The sequence below is a fragment of the Macrotis lagotis genome, chromosome 3, assembly GCF_037893015.1.
Source record: "Macrotis lagotis isolate mMagLag1 chromosome 3, bilby.v1.9.chrom.fasta, whole genome shotgun sequence".
NCBI classification, from domain to species: Eukaryota; Metazoa; Chordata; class Mammalia; order Peramelemorphia; family Peramelidae; genus Macrotis; species Macrotis lagotis.
In genome coordinates this window covers 17306323-17329742 of record NC_133660.1, presented here as the reverse complement: position 1 = coordinate 17329742, position 23420 = coordinate 17306323, and the positions used below count along the sequence as shown (strand labels likewise).

At 45.7% G+C, this 23420-nt stretch overlaps 1 protein-coding gene across 3 annotated transcripts; it reads left to right on the top strand.

Annotated features, from left to right (window-relative positions):
* The first annotated feature begins 155 nt into the window (after window positions 1-155).
* CNOT7 (CCR4-NOT transcription complex subunit 7) lies at window positions 156-21409 on the top strand. 3 transcript variants are annotated; one of them, XM_074228187.1, is made up of 7 exons: window positions 156-328; window positions 3079-3297; window positions 4659-4852; window positions 10521-10682; window positions 13986-14130; window positions 16574-16684; window positions 19803-21409. In XM_074228187.1, exons 2-7 carry the CDS (start codon window positions 3181-3183, stop codon window positions 19929-19931), a joined length of 858 nt encoding a protein of 285 aa, XP_074084288.1. In that variant the 5' UTR covers window positions 156-328; window positions 3079-3180; the 3' UTR covers window positions 19932-21409. The 3 variants fall into 3 exon arrangements, with proteins under 3 accessions (XP_074084288.1, XP_074084290.1, XP_074084289.1); XM_074228189.1 differs by lacking the exon at window positions 156-328 and adding an exon at window positions 938-1649; XM_074228188.1 differs by lacking the exon at window positions 156-328 and adding an exon at window positions 938-2992.
* Window positions 21410-23420: the final 2011 nt, after the last annotated feature.

Here is a 23420-nt window from a genome sequence, read left to right as displayed (position 1 = left end):
CGCCGCCGCCTTCCGCGCCTGCGCGCTCCCCGACCGCGGCCGCGGCGCCGCCTCCTGCGCTTGCGCCGTCCTCCCGCGTGCGTGCGCGGAGGGGGAGCCGCGGCACGTGACGGCCGTGCGTCCCCGCGCCCCGGCCCGGCGTTGCGCGCTGCGGGCTGACGTCATCGTGCGGCGCCCGGCCGGACTGGTGAGGAGAGGTGGCGCCGCGCGGCTCCCGCGCCCCCTTCTCCCGGGCCGGCGAGAGGCGTCTATGGGGCCGCCGCTGAGGCTTGACTCTATGGCGAGGACGAGGCGGAGGAGCACGACGACCGCAGCGGCGCCGGCGGAGGTCCTGGCGTCCGGGGGCGCGGCGGCGGAGGCGGCGGCGCGCGGGCACGCGGGGCGGGGCGGGGTGGGGGAGGGGCGCGGCCCGTGGGGGGGCAGGGCGCGGGGGCGCGCGCCGGGCCGGGAGCGAGCCGGCCGGGGAGGGGGCGCGCGCCGATGACGTCGGGGCTTTGTAGCGCGGGCCCAGGCCCCTCCTCGGGGGAGGGCGCCCCCGCCCGGGTCGGGCCCGGCGCCCCGGGAAGGCCCTCCTCCTCCTCCTCTTCTTCCTCCTCCTCCTCTTCCTCCTCCTCCTCTTCCTCCGGGCCCACGTGCGCAGGGCGGTCCGGGCCGCCGGGAGCGGCGGAGCGCGGCCCCCTCCTCCGGGGGGCGGGCGCGAGCACGTGCGCGGGGCGGGGGGCGCGCGCGGCGGGGGCGGCTCTTGGCGGCCTCGTCCTTGCCCTTGTCCTTGCGGGGGGGGGGGGGGCGGGGGTTATTGATGACTGTTGGGGCGGGGGCGGGGCGGGCCTGCCCCCTCCCCTCCCCCTCCTCCCGCCTTCCTTCCCGAACCTTCTCCGGCGCGCCGCCCGCCGCCCCGCCCGAAAGGGGAGGCGCCTCCGGCGCGGCCTTGGCCCCGCCCCCAGCCCGGGGCCGGACACGTCGGCGCCTCGGGGGGCCCGCGGGGCCCAGCAGCCTCAGTTTCCCGTCCGGGGACTTAGTGACTGTGTCTGGCCTGCCGCGTCCCCGCGGGCGCCGCCGGGCCCGGGAACTTGCCGGCGTGTCCCCGGGGGCCCCACTTGGGGGCTTCCTTGCCAGTAGCTTCTCACCCCCTTTTCCGGCCCGTTTAATAGATGGGGAAACTGAGGCAGACAAGTGGCTTGGCCGCGGTCACGCGGTGCCTGAAGCCAGGGGGCTTGGAGCCTGGATCCCCGGCTTGGGCCCCTGGTTCTGGCCCGGCGTGACTTAGCCGAGGGCCCCGGGCCCCTTTCTGATCCCGGGGCTGCCAGTGACCCGTTACTGGGTTAATGCGGTAGCTACCCTGCTACCTTTTTATCTGTGGCCTTCCTTTAAACTAACACATTTTATTTACAATTTTTTTTTCGAGAAAAAAAATCCTGGTTGTCCCTTAAGGGACCTTCAAAATTCTCAATTGTTTTATAGATTTGAAAGTGAAAGAAATCAAAAATGAATTTCAATGGCAAAAGAAGGAAGTAAACTACCTTTATTTTTCCTTCCCTATTCCTCCACTTCCTTCCCACCCAAAAACAAAAATCCATCTAGATAAAATACTGCCATTAGTGTGAATGGAAAGGCATCAACTCTAGAAGGCCATGTACCCATAGCCAAGGGTGAGTAGGGACCTTAGATCAGAAACAGTTTGGTGTTCTCCGTGCCTAACTCATGCCAGCTCCACAAGCCCCATTTCTCGTCTAGTCCTGTCGTTTTCTACCTCCATAGCATCTTAGCAGCACCTTCTGACACAGCCACTCCTGTTGCAGGTCCTCATTTCCTCCCACCAGAGCTATTGCTCAAACCTTCTGCTGGGTCTCCCTGCATGCTTCAGGTTTCTCCTGTGGAGTGACCTTCCTAAAACACAACCCTGACCATTCCACCTAATCCTCACTCAGTAAGCTCCTTGTTAAGGTCTACAATCACAAAATTCTTGGGCTTTTAAAACTCATCGAGACCTAGCCCCTTCCTACTGCTCCTGTTGTCCATGGACTTGATGATCCTGTGGCATTGGCCTGCCTACTGACTCCCACACATATCATGCCATGCCTTGACTCTTTGTCTCTTTCTTGGCCATCCTCCATGCTTTTTTTGTTTGTTTGTTTTTAGGTTTTTTGCAAGGCAGATGGGGTTCAGTGGCTTGCCCAAGGCCACACAGCTAGGCCATTATTAAGTGTCTGGGGTCTGATTTGAATTCAGGTTCTCTTGACTACAGGGCTGGTGCTCTATCCACTACCCCACCTAGCTGCCCCCATCCTCCATGCTTTGAAGGCCTCCTGACTTCTTTTAAGATTCTGTTCAAATCTCAGCTATCAAAACCCTAGTCTCCTCTCATCCACTCCCACCCCCTAATCTTGGGGCCTACCTTCCAATTGACATTCCTTTCCATTTATGTCACTTCTGTTTCAGTTTTCCGGGAATGTTTCCATCATTAGAATATGATCTCCTTGAGGGCAGGAACTATGTTTCTTTGTGTCCCCCCAAACTTAGCTCAGCATCTTTTATTGGAGACACTTAATAATGAATGTCTGTGGACTGACAGGTATAGTGGGGGGGGGGGGAATGGTGACTTTATTTTCACTGACCTCTGCTGAAATTGAGCATTTCCTTCACTGATTTAAAAACATCCCACAGTGAAATTGCTCCATTGGCTAACATAAAGCTAAAAGGGGTCTGTGACACAGAAATTAAGAACCTCTGCATTTGATGGCTTCTCAAGTTCTCTTCCAGATGGAACATTCTGTGATTCTAATTCACTTGTACCCTTTCTGGCCCATCCCTCATTTTACATCTGAAGTAGTTACAAGTCTTGCCCAAGGTCACACAGATGGTTAGTGTAATTTTATCAGAATGTGAACATTCCGTACAGTTGGGAGATAGACACTTTGCAAGTCAAGAAATCTAGGTTACTTCTGATTGGGAGGCAGACTTTCCAAGTAGATCTGTTCAGTAGGTTTACTGGGTAAGTCTGCTTTGGGGCCAGGATTTATTAATGCTTACTGAAATCGGGATATCAACTTGCTTTTTTATTTTTTTTTAATGTTCTAGGTACAAAAATAAAGGATAAGAAACCTTATTTTATAAAACGACTCTTCAATCAAGTGTAATATTTTGATGCTTGTTGGCATCTAAACCCTTTGTGTTCCCACTATGCCAGCAGCGACTGTAGATCATAGCCAAAGAATTTGTGAAGTTTGGGCTTGCAACCTGGATGACGAGATGAAGAAAATTCGTCAAGTTATACGGAAGTATAATTATGTTGCCATGGTATGCTCAGAACCCAATTTTTGCTTTGTGTGTGTTTTGCTGTTTCTGTTTTTTGTAAAATTGCTGCTGCAGTTGTGTGGCTTTTCTTTGATGTGTATAATGTGAGTGATGGAAAAGAAGAAAATCTTTAAATGTTAGAATTTTTTATTGTAATATAGTTTGGGGCTGCATTTTGTTTTCATAAGGTGAAAATTGAACAAATGACTTTTCTTCTCATAGAAAAAGGATTTTTTGCCTAGAGATAATCTGTGACAACTTGAAACTTCCTTTCTTCATCTTTTCTTAGTCTTTGGTCTCATTGCTATTTTCATAGGTCAAAGATTCTAAATCATGATTTCTGACTTTGATGCTCATTTTTCTTGAAATCTTCCATAGAGGAACCAATTTGCTAAAGATATTTTTTCTGCTTCTTTTGATTGTCTAAGCTTAGTTAGCAAGATGAAAAATAAAGTTAAACTTGTATTCTGCCAGGGAAGTGAGGTTCATTTATTTTTACATGGATATATGGTGTGTCTCCATTTCCCTTCTTGAGACGGTAAGAACTGAACCATATAGCATTGATCTCTTTTTGGAGGGTGGAGAAGAGGAAGATTATTGAACTAAATTAATTTTCTTCCACTTAACAAATGCAGGCTTCCGGGTAACCAGAAATCGGTTATTTTCTAGTCCTATAAAACTCTTAACTCACAGTTTGGAAAGTGAAACAGTTTTTGCTCCCTCACTAGTCAGGAGTGGGAACAAGGGAGAAGGGATAATTCTCACAGAGTTGCGTGGGTGTGTTTGGAATGTTTTTTTACAGTGATTTTTTCAGGAAGTAAAAAATGATGTTTTAGCCAAAGAAAATTTAAGAGCCAACGATGTTAACATAGGCATTGTCTCAAAAAGGGATTGGAAATATACAACGAATTGTCCCTTTGGGTTTTCTTTTAATACATAAAAGAACTGAGTTCTTGGTGCTGTGGTGTACTATACAACCCTTCTGGGGATGAGATCTGTGATTTTTTTTTCTCAAGTATAAGCATGTTTGATTGTCTCTGATGTGATATATCTTAAATGTCTTCCACATAGGAAGTTTTTGTTAAACAGGAAAATCCCCAAAATTGAACCTTTAAAATCACTGTTTAGTGTTAAGAAAACAGGTCTCTATTTAAAAAAAAAAAAAAAGGTTTAAGATGTTTCAACATTTAAAAAGATTTTTGTTAGGTTGCTCAGCCTGAGAGTGTATATATGAAGTGTAAAGTAGCACCTTAAAAGCAAAATTGTCTTTTTTTTTTTTTTACTTAAAAATTGAGTCCATTAGGAAAGATTAGATTATATTTGAGTTTTTTTGGTAAATCATGAATTTCTAAACCTTTTCCTAGGACACCGAGTTTCCAGGTGTGGTTGCAAGACCCATTGGAGAATTCAGAAGTAATGCTGACTATCAGTACCAACTATTGAGGTGTAATGTAGACTTGCTAAAGATCATTCAGCTTGGATTAACATTTATGAATGAGCAAGGAGAATACCCTCCAGGAACTTCAACATGGCAGTTCAACTTTAAGTTTAATTTAACGTAAGTTTTTTTTTTTTTTAATCTACCCCAAGTTTTGGTTTTTAGTGATTGAAAGTTGGGGGGGGCTGTCTTGAGAGACTATGATTGATCTGGCTAATAATCCTGAAATTCCATAAAAAGTGTAACTTCAAAGCTGAAACTTCATTTTTTGTTAAGGTTTAGACAAGTACTAAGTATTTTTCAGGCTCCGAGAAGGTTATCTGATTCAATCTAACTGTAGAAGTTGCACTGAATGACTTCTCAAAAAGTTATAGTCTATCTCACTTTTATGTCGGTCCTCTTGCTTGATTTGTTCTCTCTTTTTTTTTGCAAGGGGGCAGTGGGCTCAGGTGACTTGCCCAGAGGTCACACAGCTAGGTAGTTAAGTGTTTGAGGCCCGAATTTGAACTCAGGTCCTCCTGACTCTGGGGCTGGTGCTCTGTCCACTGTGCTGCCTAGCTGCCCTAATTTGTTCTCTTATTTAATATTTTTATTTTGAATTCTAGCAATCCGTTGGTAAATTTTGATATTTTTGTACTCCTTAGTAAACTCAAAAACTTTCTCAAGATGAGAGTTAAAGTCGATCTCTTGGGAAAAAATATCTAGGTTAATCTTTTTCCTTTGTTCTTTCTTGAGTCATCACTGGGGACGGTCTTTCCAGAGTATGCTATCTTTATAAGTTCCTCATGAATGAAAAATAAAATGTACCATACTAGCCAGGTGTTTTCACCTGATGCTTCAAATCTGCTTGCAAAAACTCCTTTTCTCAGCATTCCATTTGGTTCTTAAGGATACAGTAACATTGTCTCTATTCTTTACGAGAGTCATTTGAAATGGTTTTTAAAAGCTTATGAAGGGGCATCTGGGCGGCACAATGAGTAGAGCACCAGCCCCGGAGTCAGGAGGACCTGAGTTCAAATCTGTCCTCAGACACTTAATAATTAACTAGCTGTGTGGTCTTGGGCAAGCTACTTTAACCCCGTTTGCCTTGCAAAAAAAAAGGAAAACTCAAAAAACAATCCTAAAAAAAATAAAGCTTATGAGAAAGTGGTTTATGATTTTTTTTTAATGACCAGATCTTCTCAATGACACTTCCTCTTATCCTTTCCCTAAATAGAAGTTTCCTTTGTAGCAGAGAAGAACAGGTAAGCAAAACACATCACAGTGTTGACCTCATCTGTTTGTACATTTTTTTGTTCTTCATCTTTAGTCTTCTACCTCCCAAGAGACAGCAAGCCTGCTTTGTTATTGTTTGAGTGGTTCAGAGGGGGTCTTTGAAGGGTTCTTTACTTTCACAGTTGTTGTGGTCCTGTAAGCTGTTGGCCTGTTCTGCTTGCTTGGGTTGCCATTAGTTTCTTAGGTTCCTCTGGATTGTTCACATTTATCATCTTAATTAAAACAATTATATTTATAAGCCACAATTTGTTTAGCCACTTGTCAGTTGGCACCCAGGTGCCTTCCAGTCTTTTCCTAGGACAAAACATGTTGTCCTGGTTCTCCATGGGCCTCACCTTCCTGAACCCTCCCTGAGATCGTGCATCCCTTCATCCTGGCCTCACCGTCGTCTTTGATCCTTGCCTTGCTCTCCTCCTACTATCCTTCTTTCCTCTTTTGTTGGTGCTCTTGAGCTCGGGTGGGAGACGCAGCTGCACTCCCTGGGACAGCTCCAGGTTTGTGTCAACTGGGCTCCTCTACAGCATGTCCACAGATTCTTGTCGGAGTTTTCTGTACTCCGGCTGCTGCTTTGCTCAGCCACAGACACCTGGACTCCTAGTGTACTAAAAACATTGAGACCTTCATTTGTGAGTTCACCTCAGCATCTGGGTGTCTGTGCTATACAGATTATCTCATCCATAACAACAGCCCACATCGAAGTTCTAGTCTTAGCCTTGTTTTATTGGAGAGAAATTTGCCCAGGATCACACAGCCAGTAAGGGAGGATGAGGCTGGATTTGAACCCAGATTTTCCTGACTCCCAAGGCCAGCCCTCTGTCTACCGAGCTACCCCCTCCCCACCCAGTTGGTTCATCCCTCGGCCTCTCCTCTTGTTTCAGTGTCTGAGAGGAGAGCTTGTCTCTTCAATTATCTACACCCCCTCCAATTGTCCATCTTTCTGCTCTTGCTCCTTCTTATCTGACTTCAAATCTGCCCAGGTCTCCCTCACGCCTTTCCCTGTACATCTTACTCCTCCACAGGCTTCCCTCACTGTCAGATCCTGGTTGCTTCTGCTTTCTGAGCTCCCACTCATTTCTCAGCCTTTGCAATCTGGCTGTCAGGGTCCAGTCAATGGGTCTGAGTCAGGACTGAAAGCCCATTGTCATCCTACATCATCCACATCCTGAGGATGGGAGTCTCCTGTTTTCCTTTCTACATTTTCATGGACTCTGGATTCAATCCATCTCTGTCCACACGTCTACTTTTACCTTGTGCCCACCTCACGGGACTTGTCCAAGATTGTGTTCAGGGCCATCTCCCTAAATCCATCCTCCAGAATTCCATTTCTTTTGAACCCCATTCATGATGGAGACTAGAGAGTCCTCCATTTCATCATTTTCCTCGACAGCCTACTAAATGTCAGACTATGCCTTGCCTCAGTTTGTCTCCCAAGTTCTCTGACTCTGGAATTACTACCATAGAGCACAAGCTCCTTGAATACATTCTTGTATCTGCTTTCACAGCATCATGGATGGTGCTCCATAGATCCTTGTTGGTGGGGGCTCATGTTTAAACACATGTGTGTGTTTCTGTTTTGCTCATGCTAGCTTTAAGACATCTGTTGGGCATTTGGTTCAGGACATCCAGTATAGGGATAGGTGGAGAAGAGAATCTGAGTAGAGGTCAGCAGAAAGGTGAGGCTTGGAGGTCACTTGAGATTCATCTGCTTAGATGGTCATTGGATCTTTGCCCTCAGACAGCTACAGTTAATAGGAGTGATCCAGAGGACCCCTCCAGCAGAGGAGAGAGAAGGAGAGGGTGACCAGTATCCAAGGCTGCAGGATTGAGTAAAGGCCATTGGCTATGACCACTGAATGATGGTTGACAACTTTGGGTGGAAGGATGAGATCTGAAACCAAATTGAGAGGGGTAGAGAGGAGGGATGGTGGAGGCTCCAGGTGGCCTTCAAGGACTTCAGCTCCAGAGGGCAGAAGTCATCAGGGACCAGGGCCTGAAGGAAGACTGAAAGTAAGTGTGGGTGGGGAATCCCCTGAGCCCAGAGAGGGTCAGCCCTGGTGGTGACCACCTTCAGGTCACTAATTAGAGCCTTGGGAGCTGAGAGGTGGCTCTCTTTTCTCCCTTACAGACAGACCCTCTGTCATCTTAGTCTTGGAGAGGTACCTGCAGAGGTTGACTGGTTTCCTATAGGCAAGGCATGTCACCAGAACAGCTTCCTAGCTTTGGAACCCTGGGCAAGTCAGCTCTGTCTGCCTCGATTTAGGAAGAGCGCCCACCTCCCAAGGTTGCTGTGAGGGTTCAAGGAGATCGTCTTTACATAAGTGCAGAGCCCAGACTGGGTCCACCTGAAGTGCTCTTTCCCTGTATCTGTGCTGGCACAGCCAGGTTCACACATGGGTCTTGTGCTCCATAGGCAGCAACTTTATTTTCAGTGCTGCCTTTGGAGTGGCCCAGACACCTCAGACAGTGGAACAGGGGGGAAATGAGAGGCCATGGTCAGAGAAAGGGACTGCTCTGTGGGGCCAGCGAGGGTAGAGGCTGGGCTGGGGACTGATGATGGCTGGCCCAGGAGACTGGAGCTGAAAGGGGCATGTGGATGGTGCCAGATTTCTGATTTGGGGCTAGGTAGGTGTGTGACACAGGGGCAAGTCAGGGAGGTCAAGGCTGCCAAGGTAGAAGCCACATGCCTAGTGATTGTGGCAGCTGCCTCTTGACTGTTTTGTTTGAGCCCCACAGCATCCCTTTCACAGTTAAGAAAACTAAACCTGGGGGCAGCATAGTAGACATAGTAGGCATAGTAGACAGAGCGCCAGCCCTGGAGTCAGGAGGGCGTGAGTTCAAATCCAGCCTCAGACAGTAATTATGTAGCTGTGTGACCTTGTGCAAGTGACTTTAACCCCATTGCCTTGCCAAAAAAAAAAAAAGAGAAAACTAAAGCTGGGAGAGCACTTTCCTAAAAATAAGGGCTGTTTTTCCCTTCTATCCCCATGTTCAGGCCAGAGTCTCATATACACCAAGTGCTTAATCAGTGCTTACAGGACAGGCTTACTGTAGGGATGATCGTTGGAGCTGAAGCTCCTAAAGAGGCCACAAGTGGAGACATTCCTGGAGGGGAGGGCAGCTGAGCCTAAAACAGGCCTGGCAGAATGTGGACAAGGCCTGCTGGGAGTCCATCCAGAAGGGGAGATTGGAGGGGTACCTTTGGCTACTGGAGTGGCTTGGGAGAGGCAGTGTGAGCACCAGTTGGGATAGATGGAAAAGGGGAGACCAGAACAAAGGCCAATTAGGAGGCCAGTAGAGTGGGCCAAGTGATATATAAAGAGACTTGGGGAGGTGGAAGAGGAGTGTGGAAAAGGGGCTAGGTTCTCTTTGCAATATTCTTTTTACATTCGTGTCTCAGCTCAGAGAGCCATTCATTCCTCCATTCAGCAGCCAGGGCATTGGGAGCAGGTTTTGGTGCTCTCCTAAATGATGGAGGTCTTGGGATAGATGCCTAGCTGTGGGATCTCTGGGCCTGGGGGTCTTCCAGCCACTTTCTTGAGAAAGGATAGGCTTTTTCTTTCTCTGTGGACCTTCCTTCTATGTCCTCTCAATGGCTCTTCTCAAATCTGTTTGTAAACTTTAATAAATGTTCATTCTTTCCCCCCAGGCCAATACCTTGATGAGGAGGGTCAAAGCTGCCTTCCTGTCATTGTGCCCCCCCTTCCCCCCAGTCCTTTTTTCCCTTAATGGAACCTCATATCAGTTTCCCTTAGGAACACGTCCTTCCTAAGCCTTCTGTGGGACTCTTCTCCTTTGAAAGGAAGTTCAGTCTGCTCATACTTCTCAGCCCATACTTGTAGCTAATTAGCTAGAATTTGGGGTCTGGGGGTTTTGGTTTTTTGGGGGGGGGTTCTGCAGTGTTGGAAGGATTGGAGAAGGGAAACAAAGGTCATGGGGACATCTTTTCAAAAAATTCAGAGAAGGGGGGGTCGGCTAGGTGGCACAATAGATAAAGCACCAGCCCTAGAGTCAGGAGTACCTGGGTTCAAATCCGGTCTCAGACACTTAATGATTACCTAGCTGTGTGGCCTTGGGCAAGCCACTTAACCCCCTTTGCCTTGCAAAAAACCTAAAAAACAAAGCAAAATAAAAATATGGAGAAGGGAAGAGAAGGCCGGGCCAAAAAGAAGTACATACCAGCTGGATGTCTTTGAAAGCTGCAGATTGGCAGAGATATTTAGTGTTCTGCTGTAAATATGGAAATGCTTCTGTGTAAATTCAAAATAAAAAAAAAAAGAAAAGGACATGATTTGCCTAAGCTCACACATGTAGTAAGGATCATAGACAAGATTAGAATCCTGATCATGCAATCTCGAAAAATGGCTTTAATTTTTAAATGTGGGTTGCGGAAATCATTAATATTAAACTGACAGCCTATTTTATCCTTTTCTACTTTGTACTATAGGTGCACATTGTGGTTTCTAGCAGCACATTTGGAACATCCTTTCTGAATTCTGTTCTTCCCTCCCCATAGGGAGGACATGTATGCCCAGGACTCCATCGAGCTCCTAACAACCTCGGGAATCCAGTTTAAAAAGCACGAGGAAGAAGGGATTGAGACCCAGTATTTTGCAGAACTTCTCATGACATCAGGCGTTGTCCTCTGTGAGGGGGTCAAGTGGCTTTCGTTTCACAGGTAAGTTAACTTGAAAAGTTTGAATTTTCCTTTTCTCTCCCTCCTCCTCTTCCTTCTCTCTTCCCTCCTCTCTCCTGTTACTATCTCCTTTTCTCCCATCATCCCTTGCCCCTTATTCAGGGAGCCACCCCTCAGTACATTTAACAAACATTATTCATTGAGGCATCATCTCGTTTGTAAAGCATCTTGGTGAGATTGTTGCAAAGGATTTCTAGTTTTGCAGTGTGGGCAGAACAGCCAGCCCAAAATTTGTATGAAGTCCTTGCTGTTGGTCAATCCTCATGCTATTTGTTGGGAATACAAAAACCACAAATTGTACTGAAGAAATCCAAAGGTTTGGTTGCTATTTGAAGAAGAAATGATAGATGGTGTCTAGGTTTGGAAATATATATTAACAACGGAGATGAGAATACGATGGCACTAAAATCAGAATCACTGGATCTTCACTTCTCCCTCCACCGGAGAGACTGGTTTTCTTCAGAGGACACTACCTCTTAGTTAAACTACTTTCAAACCACAAGCCCCCTGTGGGGTAGAGAACATACGGGCTTTGGAGAATGTTGGTTTTGGTTCTTTAGCACTACACTCCAGTCCTTCAACCATATAGTAGGTGTTAAAGGCTTCTGTGGGAATCTTAACCACTCTTTATCACATTGTTCTTTGGGAAAAGATACTCTGTGTTCCCAGAAAAGAAAGGCTTTCTGGGAAAAATTGTGCATGACTCAGTTCTCCTTTTTTAAAAAGCTTTTCAGTGGATGCCGCCTTTTTCTTGTTACCACTATCCCTTGAGCAAGCAGAGTCATTTGGAATGGTTCCATGGTCCTTAGGTTTGTCACTTGAACATTCCCTTCCCCTACTTGACAGTTTTGCTGACAGCCCTCTGAACAGTGTCTGTCTTATTGGAAAGTCAGACTCCATTCACCTGGTTTTGAGTACAGGGCATAGGAAAAAGATCCAGTCTCCCAGATTGGCCTGAAATGGTCTCAGGACAATATCATGACTGAGAGGCATGTGTGTGGACCCATGGAGACAGGTCCCCCTCTGGCTGTGATGGTGGGTGGGTGACCACAGAGCACCAGACCAGGGGCCTGAAGAGAGACAGAGTGAACACAGAAAGGGAGCAGAGGTGGTTTGGGGGGATGCAGATTCAAAATTCTTTATGTAATTGGCATAATATGAGAAGTTATCTGTATGATGGAAAATTGCTTGAGATTTTCGTATTTTAGATTATAACTATATTTATGCTGAATGTTTTTTGTTTTTTCTTTTATTGAGACACTTTATTAGATATCCATCCTGTGGTCTTTGCTTTGGTTAGTTTTTGCTTATCAGTGTCCAGCCTGCTGCAGACTATCTGTAAGGCCCCAGATCATCCTTATGATGCTAGTTAGTGTGACTCTGGATAAATCACTTTGACAACTAGGAAATACTCTAGAGATGATAAACTTATTAGTTTGTTTCATCTTCACTATAATGGTTCATAGGAACCAGCTTTGAAGCCAAGGGTAACAGTCAGGAGATAATGATTTTTTTCCCCCCTGATCAAAACCTAATGCAGATGTGACTCTCACACTACATGGATGGGAGAGGGAGGCATGAAAAGCCTGTTGCAAGTGACTGGACCTCATTATACAAACCATAATTGGGAGTCAGGGTAGAGGTGCTTTAGATTTGGGCAGCTTGCACCATTGAGCAAGTGAATTGTGGGTGAATGGTTGGAGTAGAGGATACTCTCAAGTCCTTCCTCTCTTGGCCTGCCTTCAAGACCTCTAACATGTCAGACATAACTTCCCACCCTCTTGATAGGGTGGCCAAAATTCCAACGGGATAAACTCAAAGGCATTATCTGGCTGTGAGAGCGAAGGGAAAGTGTTTATATGTTTAATCAGGATGATGGAGCATGGAAGGCTCAACCAGCTTGTAAAATGAAGGAGGTCTTGGAAAGCCAGGAAAGTTATGGGAAGAGTAATCTGGCAAAACATGTGTCTGGTTGTACATGGAGGAGGATTATCATCAGGTTTTCTTAATGTTGGATTCTGTGACTGAGCTGGCCGACCAAGAAGCCTGCTGATACCATTGACAGGGATGGGGAAGTCTTAGAGGAAAAGGTGGTCTTGTCAGTGTCTGACAGGTTGAGCGTGTGTTAGTGACAGTGGAAGGTAGAACAGGGTGAGTCTAAGGGAGGGACCCTAGTAGTTGATGAGAGATGGGGGCCTCTCAGGAGAGGAGGATGAGGTCTCAGAAAGAAAAAACAGAGCAGAGGCTGGGACCCTAGGAAGAAGAACTTCAGGGAATGGATGTCTATCTTCATCCACTGGGAAGGTCTAGTGGGAGGACTCAGGATGGCCAAGATATGTGAAGCGAACTGGCACGGGGCAATGAAGGGGACAGGGGCTACTGTGGAGGGAAAGACTTAGGGAGGACCTTGTTACTTAGGCATCTTTGTACTTCACTTTGTAACTGAAGTGGATTCCAGGGCCAGGATGTTGAGTCGAACATAGAATTTTTTTCCTTCTATAATCCCCATGCTTTTTCTTCTAGTATTTTCTTCCCATTTTCTCACCCCACTCAGCTTTTTGTTTGGTTTTTCTGTTTTGAACACACACATCAGATCTGTTTCCTAGGAAACCTATCTAAGGGATGTTTGGTGTTCTGCCAAGTTTATGAAGATAGAAGGATTTTATAGTTTGGTCCCCTCAAGACATGGCTCCTACAATGGAAGGGTGCCCTCAGCTAGACTCCTCTCCCTTTCTTCCTGCCCCTCCCCCCCCAAAAGCAGTTTTGAATTTGGGATTTGCTGAGGCTGAATAGAGGATTCACTATGAACATAGTAGCTCTTTCTTTGGGAACAGTGATTCTTGTCTCAGTGCTCAGGATGGCTTAGAAATGCAGTAATGGTTCATTTGCTAGTGAACGTGATGGGAAGCCTTGTCAGCAGACTGACATGGCAAACCTTGTCAGAATTGGGAATCTTCCTATGCAAAATTCTATATAACTCTCTAAAACGTTTCTTTTTTGAGCTCTTAGATAGTGCCTCCCCTTGGCTCTATCAACCCAGCCAAACTGACTGTAGTCCAGATCACACGCTACACACCTGACAGTCTGCTTAGCCAAGATCAGAGATGCTCCCTAGATTGGTCAACAGGAGATGATTCTGCTAGAAATGCTGCCCAGTCATTGAGGGAAGGGGTGGAGGGAGGGAGGAGGATGGATGGGTTGCAGGGACTACATCATAGAACCTGGAGGTTTATTATTTAGTCTTGGGATTCATCTTACCTTTTCTTTTATTTGGCCCTTTTGTAGTGGTTATGACTTTGGCTATTTAATCAAAATCCTGACCAACTCTAACTTGCCTGAAGAAGAACTAGACTTCTTTGAGATTCTCCGATTATTCTTTCCGGTCATCTATGATGTCAAGTACCTCATGAAGAGCTGCAAAAACCTCAAGGTAAGGTTTTAATGTTGACACATGGTCCAAAACCCAGTTCGATACTTGGCTAAATAAACTAACACCAGGTTGCCCACCCAGACCAGGAGTGGATGCTCAAGACAGCCTTGTCTCAGTGTGGAGCTTGTCGTTCCTCCTTGGGTGTGAACTACTTGTATCCAGGGTGTGTGTGGGTTGTGGTACGTGCTGTTGACATTAGAACCAATGTCACCTGGAAGGTGGTAGATCTAGGTCTCCAGGTCATCTGTTCCGTGGCCTTCTGCAGAGCTTCAAGCCTTAGAGTAGACACTTTTCTTATTAGTATTTACAACAAAAACCAAAAAAATTCCAGTCTTTTTTTTTTTTTTTAAGTCATCCTGGCCAGAAACAGGTCCTCCATTCTTGGAGGTGGCACCTGAGGAATGGGAATGTGTCTATTTTATGGATAGCCTGGTGAAAGAAAGCCTGCATTTATAAAGGGCTTTATGCTAGATGCTAGGGCCACAGTGGTCTTCTGGGGTCAAGGAACTTCTTACCTAATGATCTAAGGAGGTGGGGAGGTTGCAGGTTTCCAATGGAAACAAGGCAGCCTGCACTGAGCCTTGAAGAAGATGAAGGACAAGTTTGAAGAAGAGAAGGAATAGGAAGTCAGCCTGGAACAGCCCCCGGACATCCCCTGGGCAGACCAAGCCACTGAGTTTGGATTGTCTTCATCCACTAGGGAGCTGCTAACCATTTTTGGAGGGGGCAGTAATATAGTCGGGGTACTTGTTTTTAGGAAGAAGAGAGGATATACAAATAAAATCCTCACAGCTTGATGACTTAGCGGATTGGGGGAAGCTGCTAGCATTTGTTGAAGTGAAGGAGAGGTCCAGTGAAAGTTTGAGAGCCATTAGTGTGAGATGTCAATTGGTAATTGGTTATCTGTGTCATGGTGGTGATTGAACTCCTGAGAGTTGATGAGATCTCTTGAGAGGAGTGGGAGGAAGAGCGAAAGCCAAAGCAGCTCCCCAGTTAGATGATGAGAGTCAGAGAACATTGTGCTGAGAGTCTGAGAAGAGGCCTTCGCTGTCCAAAACAAGCAAGAAGGATTGAGGACAAGGAAAAGGCCATTGGGTTTGGGAAGCATATGATTGTTGACACAGTCTTTGAGAGGAAAGTAACAGAAACCAGAGAGTGAGGGGTTCAGGAGGGTTGGGTAGAAGTGCCAAGGATTCTGAAAGATTCAGCAGTGAAGGGAGGAGGGGGCAATGTCAAACCAAGGCACTTGAAAGAGGTTTTTAGTAAAAGCATGTTTATTGATGACAGGGAAGGGAAAATGGAAGATCAGAGAAAATGTGGGGATGGTATCTAGGTTCTATGGGGAGGGGTGTGGGTCTTGGTAAAGAGGAAGAACCCGTCACAGAGCTCTGTGAAGGAGGAGGTAGGAGAAAGAAGAAAGAGGTAAAGAGGATTTCTAAAGCCAGTACCACCCTCTCCCCCAGAGCAGAGGATTGGTGAAGTGTGGGAGAGAAGAGAGGAGAAGAGTGAATGGCAGTTGAATGAAAGAATTCATTTTCTTTCCTTTTAGAATGGAATTAGCCAGCAGGGCCTGGGGCTTCCCCTAATCCCTCACAGTTCCTCAAAACATTTTATGGCTGCTCCCAGTGACCTGGAATGCCCTTTGAGCTAGACTGGAGCTCTGAAAGGAAGAGATGGGTGGAAACAGACTCACTGCCCTTCTTCTAGCCACTCTCCCTGTTGCTTCCTTGTATCCTGGGGCTGATCGAGCTTTAGAGACAGAAACAGGGGAGAGTTGGAGCCCAGGAAGATGGTCTAGTCACCAGCCCCTTGTTTTACAGAGGAGGAAATGGGGATCTCTGGAAGAGAGTGGCTTGCTTGCTCAGGGTTGCTTGCAGGTGGGAGTGCTTGCATGTTAGGGTTCTCTTCCTCCTCCAGAGTTCTTTCCTTCAATCCATTGTGCTGCAAGGAAGGTCATGGTCATTTGATCACATTGTGGGTGGGTCACAGGAACTTGTGTTTTTCTCTCTTTAAAAATTTTGCCACAATTGAATTTTGTCTTCATATCTAAATTCTTCCCCTCCTTCTCCATTGAGAAAGCAAGAAAAAAAAATCCATTACAGACATATATAGTCCAACCAACCATATAGTCCAACCAACCAAACTCCCACATTGACCTCATACAGAGACAAGATAGATGCCACAGTCTGCAGTGGGCCTGGAGGTGGAGGTCTCTAGAATTGTTGTGGGGCTCGAGGTCTAGTCTTTCAGGGCTGTGGGAACGTCAGCCACAGTGCCTGGATCATGTCATTTTTATCATAATAGGAAAGCTCACTCCCAAATGCCTTATCACCACATCCAGGGAAGTCAGTAAACCAGCAGCAGCCCCTGCTTGCCCCCTCCCTCCCCCTTCACCGAGTGTGTTGTCGCTCTGTGACAGGGAACCTTCTGCTTTTTGTGACAGGGTGGCCTGCAGGAAGTGGCGGAGCAGCTGGAGTTGGAGCGGATAGGACCACAGCACCAGGCGGGATCCGATTCCTTACTGACGGGGATGGCCTTTTTCAAAATGAGAGAAGTATGAAGACCTCCCTGCTTTTTACTCAGTTGGGTTTGGGGGGCATTCACAATTCTTTGTTCTCTGGCAGATACTTCCTGTGGGCTCATAGGACTGGGGAGGCGGCAGGGATTTTGTTCTGGTGACTCCAGAGTTCTTTTCCTGACTTTGGTGATTCTTTCCTCAGATGAAACTCTGATAAGAAGTGGTGGTCAGATAAAGAGCAGAATAACGTAGTCTGATCCCTTCCTCTCTCCCTACCCCTGCACCCCTGCCTGATGGAGGATTCTACTTCCAGGACATCCTCTCCTCCACCGTGATGCTAATGATTCCTCCATAACGTTCCCTCCAGCACAGTTACCGGAGCTCAGGCCCAGATTTGAAGGAAAGGGGTTTGTCAGCCAGGCCTCAGTTAGTGGCAGAGCTGAATTTAGAACCAGCAATGATGTCCTTTTCTTTGGCTGGCAGGACACAGGCCTCCTGAGCTGGCCTTGTGGCTTCTACCAATTGAATTCTTGAACAAGGCAGGGAGGATCACGGGGCTCTGGGAACCATCCCTTCTGCTCATAGTAACTGCTCATAAGAGTGGATGGTAAGGTGGGCGGAGAGCTGACTTGGGTTTGAGTCCTGACTGGGTGACCTTGGAACATACCCACACTTCTGAATTGCTGGCAATGCCCTGCATGATCCTCTGTAATCCTGTGTATGCCTCGCTCTTCATGAGAGGGGAAGGTTACCTGCCTCCCAGGAGCTCATGTTTGAATGGAGGAGACAAAATGTGAATAAACAGGTATGCCTCCAAAGGTGATGTTGATGGAAGGTAACCTTAAAGGAGAAAGCATTGGCTTCAGGAAGAACCTGGAAAGGCAACTTTGAGTTGAATTTTGAAGGGAATCAGGGAGGCAGAGATGAGGAGGGAGAGCAGTCTAGGGATTGATATAATCTTTGTGCCTCTGGGGAGAGGACCAGCAAAAAGGCCATTCTGACCCGACTGAAGAGGTGTCGGGAAAGAATGTGGAAGAAAATTAAAAAGGTAGGAGGTAAGGTCCCCTCAGGAAAAGTTTCATTCCTCTTTGGTTCTAGAGGTAATAATTATTCTGTAATGGGAGACATCATCAGAGTTATATTTGAGGATTGAGGAAAAAGTGATTGGATTTGAGAAGAGATCAAGTGCTTAGAAAGAAGACAGTGGGAGGTCAGGGGAAGAAATGGAGTGCTGAAGTTTTTTCCAAGAAAGGTAGCTGAAAAGAGGAGGAGAGCTATAGGACAACAGCTAGCAGGACGTGGTAGCATCTAGTAAGAGTTGTTTAAGGTGGTGTGGTGGAAATCATTGTAGTTGGCAGGGAAGGAACAAATCTTGGAATGAAGGTTAGTGTATAATCTGAATGTTTGAAATCAAATGAAAGGTTGGAGAGAGATAAAGAGAAAACATTCTACCTAAGAAGACCAAAGGGAATGGAAAGAAGGACTTTTGGGGGGAAATCCTCAGTGGAACCACAGAGGCTTGAGAGAAGAGAATTATTAGAAAGGAGAAGGATTCCCTTGCTGCAGGAGGGAATTCGTTCAGCATGAAGTGGGGCAGAGGAGGCAGATGGGAAGAGTCAAACAAATTTGGACCAAAGTGTACCTGTCCTTCCTACCAACTTGGCAGAAGAATCAGCTCAAACTCCTTGGGCTGACTTTGATCTGCATCTACACCATAAAAGTGGAGGCCTTTTTGGGCCTCAAAATGAACTCTTCGGGTAGGTAGGTAGGTAAGAAGAGCCTGGTGGGAGATGAATGGGAACAGAAATCCAAACTGAAATAGACCAACTTTTGACTTTGTAAAAACACAGTCTTGGAGAACTGTTCACAAAGGCTTGGAAGAAGCATCTTTTGTCCTGGTCCATGGAGTGTCCTCCCTGATACAGTGAAGATAGTCTGTCTCAAAAATCATCCAAAGAAGCTGCCTGCCCTAATGTATTTGAATGTAATTTGAAATACTTGGCTTTTAGCTCTATTTTGGAATGAAGTGAAGAATGTTAAATGCTGAAGATGGTGATTTCATTAGGGTTTGCAGTGGAATAAACCCTGGAGTCAGTATAGGCTTTCACATTCTGCCTGTGGCATATATGGCTCTAGGCAAGCCTGAAGTGGAATTTCTTCATTTGAAAATCTGGGATAGGAATCCCAGTACTTCACAGGATAGTCTGTAAAGCCCCTTGTAATTAAAGCATTATGGAATTGTCAGTGAATGTTACCTCTTAAGATTCTGGGAGGGAGGTGGTGTCAATATGACCGTGAGTGATTTACAAAAAGGCAACTGAAGCCCAACTTCTCTTGGCTTTGAGGCTTGTGCTCTCTCCATTATTTCCCTGTGCTGCTTCAGACTTTAAATGCCTCACTGGGTTTGTAAAATCTCTGTGCTCTTCAACATTGCTTGGTGTTGCATTTTCTTCATTTTTTAAGATGGTGATTCTCTGACAGTAATTGGCCTGCTTTAGATTGTTTAGCTCATTGAAGAATGGGAGACTTCATGTAACAATGTGATAGATTTTCTGTCCAAGAAATAGTGGGCGATGATGAACGAGTGACTGAATTGCGTAGAATGTAGACCAAACCCCTTTAACATCTTAAGTTCTCTGTGAAGGAGCCAGGGAAAGGAAAATATTTACTTATATCCTTAGCCTGTTATAGGTCCCTCTCAAGATTACTCTAGACACAGGTGGGGGGGGAATAGGGTCCTCTCTTGAGACTAATGCAGGACATAACTCAGTCTTGTGAATTTTGCAATCACCTACCAACGAAATGAGATTTCCCAGCCATCTCCACAGTTATTTCCTAGTGTGATTGGTAGCATTATTTCACCTTCTGCCAGAAATCTGTTGTACCACCTTAGCTCTTCTGCCACTCAGACTTACTGCCGACATGAATCTTCCCTTGCCAAGGTTCTCTGGCTCACGATCCAAGGGCACCAGCTTCAGCTTGCCTAGACCTAACATGTTTTTCACTCTCAGACATAGGCTGGGTTGCGCTCCACAGACGGCAGCCTACCACGCAGCTGACCAGGACTGGGAGTAGTGAGTAAGCCCTGCCGCAAGAGGGACTGTTGGGAGGAGGTTTGGGTTAAGCTGTCCTTTTCTTCACCATTCCCCTTCAGATGTTCTTTGAAGATCACATCGATGATGCCAAGTATTGTGGGCACTTGTACGGCCTTGGTTCGGGCTCCTCCTATGTGCAGAATGGTACGGGGAATGCGTATGAAGAGGAGGCCAGCAAGCAGTCATGACATGAAATGGATGGACAACAGGCCTTGGTGTTTGGAGCTACACATGTGCTTGTATATAGGTTTTATCTCCAGTTAAATCCCTTGGACAGTAGACAATAAGGCTTTTTCTTTTTTTACCCTGCCTTCTCAAACCGTTTTCTCTTTTGTCTTTCAGTACTAATTATGACCATTCCTTCCACAGATCCTGATAAGTAGAAGAGTCTTCAGGTTAAATTTGGCTGTATAATTAATCCATCTGTTAGCAAGCATGTGTGGCCAAGGGGAACATCCGTATCATACTCAATCTTTTGGTAAACATATCTAGTTGGTCTTAGTTTGTACCCCACACCTCTTCCCTCCCCATTCCCAGATTAACAAGCACTGACTGTAACTTATTGCCCTGTTTCATGTCTGTCCCTTCCAGTATGCAAGAGTTTTAGCTATTTGAGATTGTGGACCATCAATTTTGCACTTTAGAGAGTGACTCAGATCCACCGTTTTAGTAGAAGTTTGGGTTTTCCTTGCTATTAGCCTGAAAGTTGATCATTTGCCAGTTTTACACAGCACTCTCTTGTTTTGGACCCATGGAACAGAGTCTATTTACTGTGCTGCAATTTGTTGACTTGGCAAAGCTCTCCTGAAAGGGAAAGGGGGCTCCTGGAGAGTCGAGCCCCTGCTCACTGTCCCTGGGGCTTTGGAACCCCGCTCACCAGTGGCTTTTGGATCGGTCTCTGAATGGGCTTTGGGACTGAAGAAGTGCTTCACAGCAGCTTTCTGCCTGTGTGCCAGACCTGTCAGCACCCCAGTGGCGCAGCTGCGCCTTTGCCTTGGTCCGCTTCCTCGCTCGCTTTTACCCCTCCTTCGGCTGTCCCTCACCCGTTCCCTGTGATAGTCATATTTACCGAGCCCTTGTTTTGGCAACTCCACAAGTCAGTAAGTCCAAAGAGAGCAAGTCACCTTAGGTATGTCTTATACCAAATTAAATTAGAAGAGACGAGATTATGCTTTTGTAGTTGCTACAGAGACAAAAATGATTACGCGATTTGTTGTAAAACGACAAAACGACAAGACAAGTTAGAGTGAATAAAGTCACCTGAGAAGTGTAATGCTTGTTTATTTTGTGTGTATATCTTTGCAATATATTTTCTATATATTGACAGAATAACTGTGAAAATACTTTCTTAGCCATGTAGACAGGAGCATGTGAGCAGGCCAGAGCATGTGAAGGAAGACTTTGGTAATGGGTAACTTAAACGCTACTCAGAAATGATGATGGACGGCAAGTCATGGTGTGTGTGTGTTACCTGCACTTAACTCAAGTCGTATTAGCTGTTTGCCAGATTGGCTTGTTCCCTTGTACTTTAACATTCTTTTCTTGTTGAGTTACGATGCTGTAACTGGGTGGTCCTTCTTCAGAAAAGTTACTTGCAAAACAGAAGGTATTATTTGTTTTTAAAGCTTTTGTAAATAAAGGCTTCAAAAATGTTTTCTTACATCTATCACTGGACTGGTGGTCTTCTTTACAAATCCCTTTGTTTGACAGATTTTCCTTTGGTCTTCAGGGAGCTCTTCCAAACACATACTTCCACTTCCTCTGTGAAAAAAGGTGCCCCAAAACCTTCCTTTTGTATTTTTAACAGACCCTCCCAAGCCAGTCCCAAGTGAGGACCCAGACTCAGGGATAGAAGTAGTTGGCCCAAAGTCACCAGGTGAGCTGTCGAAAGAACTGTGGCTTTGAATGCTCTTTGGCTTGTACTGTACTCTTTTATTTTTCCCCATCAGATGGTCCTGAAAATTTGACAGTACTGTTACTAAACTGTTTCTTGCGGGTTTTCTTTACCTCTTTTTTATAGAAAGGCATAGATGGCTTTTCCTGCTGGATGCAGATTGGATTGCTCATTATCATAGCCCATTTTTATGAGTAGATTTAATTTGGAGGCATTTCTGAGAAATAAGATTATTTCAGATGTCTTAAGACATGATCACAATTTCATTGATAACTGCTAAATGAGTAACAGAGGTTACAAATGTAAGAGAGAGCGTGACTTGCCTCTCCTCAAGCTGGTGTCAGCCACTCCCCCCCCCCCCCAAGTCTATAGTCATTGCACTCTACCTTGTGCTCTTTTCCCAGACACATACAGACATTAAAAGAGTACAGCCATCCATTGTTAGAGTATTCTAACCATCCCTCAAGGTTTAAATGGCTAGTCATGCTTCAAGAGAACCATTTGGTAGGGTCAACTAACCTTTGTATAATCATGTATTGGAGTGTCTGTCCTTTCTCCCCATAACAGAGTTTTGTAATGTGTTCTCCCTCTCCCTGTTCCCCCTTCCCAGGAGAAGCTGAAAGACCCAGCTACTCAAGTGAGCATCTTGGAACAACTGGGGAAGCAGTCATAGTGGAAGGATTGATTAAATGAATGATTTGAAAATTTAGACTTTGAGTTAGAGGAGTTGAGCCTGGTACATTAACTTGGAGTGTGTTTTTAAAATTCATTACAGATAGGCTAGCATATATTAGATTATTCTTAGGGAAATTTCTAGTTTACTGCCTAGCTAGGCTCTCTGAAAAAACCCAGAAAGGGGATTTATGAGACTTCCAGTAATGTGAAACACAACAGTGAAGGAAAATGTCAGAAGACTATCCAAACCCTTTGATTTCCTTTCCAGGGTGAACATCAGTCTCTATTATTTTCTTTTGTCAAAGTTTACATTGCATGGTGGAAGGATTACATCACAAAACAGTGAAATGCACTCACTCTGGAGCATTTGGAGAATTTTTGAGATTAAACAGGAAAGACCAAGAAGAGGTTGACTAACACTTCTATGATTGTTCATTGACAATTGAACCATCATGCTTCAGATCCAGAGTGGCTAAATGATGAAGTAGAAATAGCACTAGATGGGGCAGGATGAGAAGTTTGAGGATGTGCATAAGTATATACAGAATAGGACTTGGCTGTAGCAGACAGAATTTTAAAAGCATTTGGGGATCAGTTGTCAAGACATGAAGAGGGAAAACAAAGATGCAAAATCCTGGATGCTATCATTAAGGAAAGGTGATAAGCAACTATTGACCTGAGGTCAGACTTTCTCCTTTACAAATCTCAATTATGTTCCCACATTCGGCCATTTCAAGCATATCCAATTCTTGATGTCTCCACTTGGGGTTTTCTTGGCAGATCCTGGGGTTTATTGCCAATTCCTTCTCCACCTTATTTTCAGATGAAGAGATTGAGGCAAATGGAAATTAAGGAAGGCCAGATTTGAATTTGTCTTCCTGACTCTGGGCTGGTCTTTGTCTACTGTGCCACCTAGGGGTCCCTATATTCCCACATGTGGAAGGTGTAGTGATAAACCTGAGAAAGGAGCAACAAGACTTTGTCAAACTATTCTACTACAGCAAATTGCATCTTTGGAAAGGACAATTGAAAGATACAGAGAATACCAGTTCCCGCTGTATTATTATTTAAAAGATCAGTTAAGTAGTCCAAAAATGATAGATTTAAT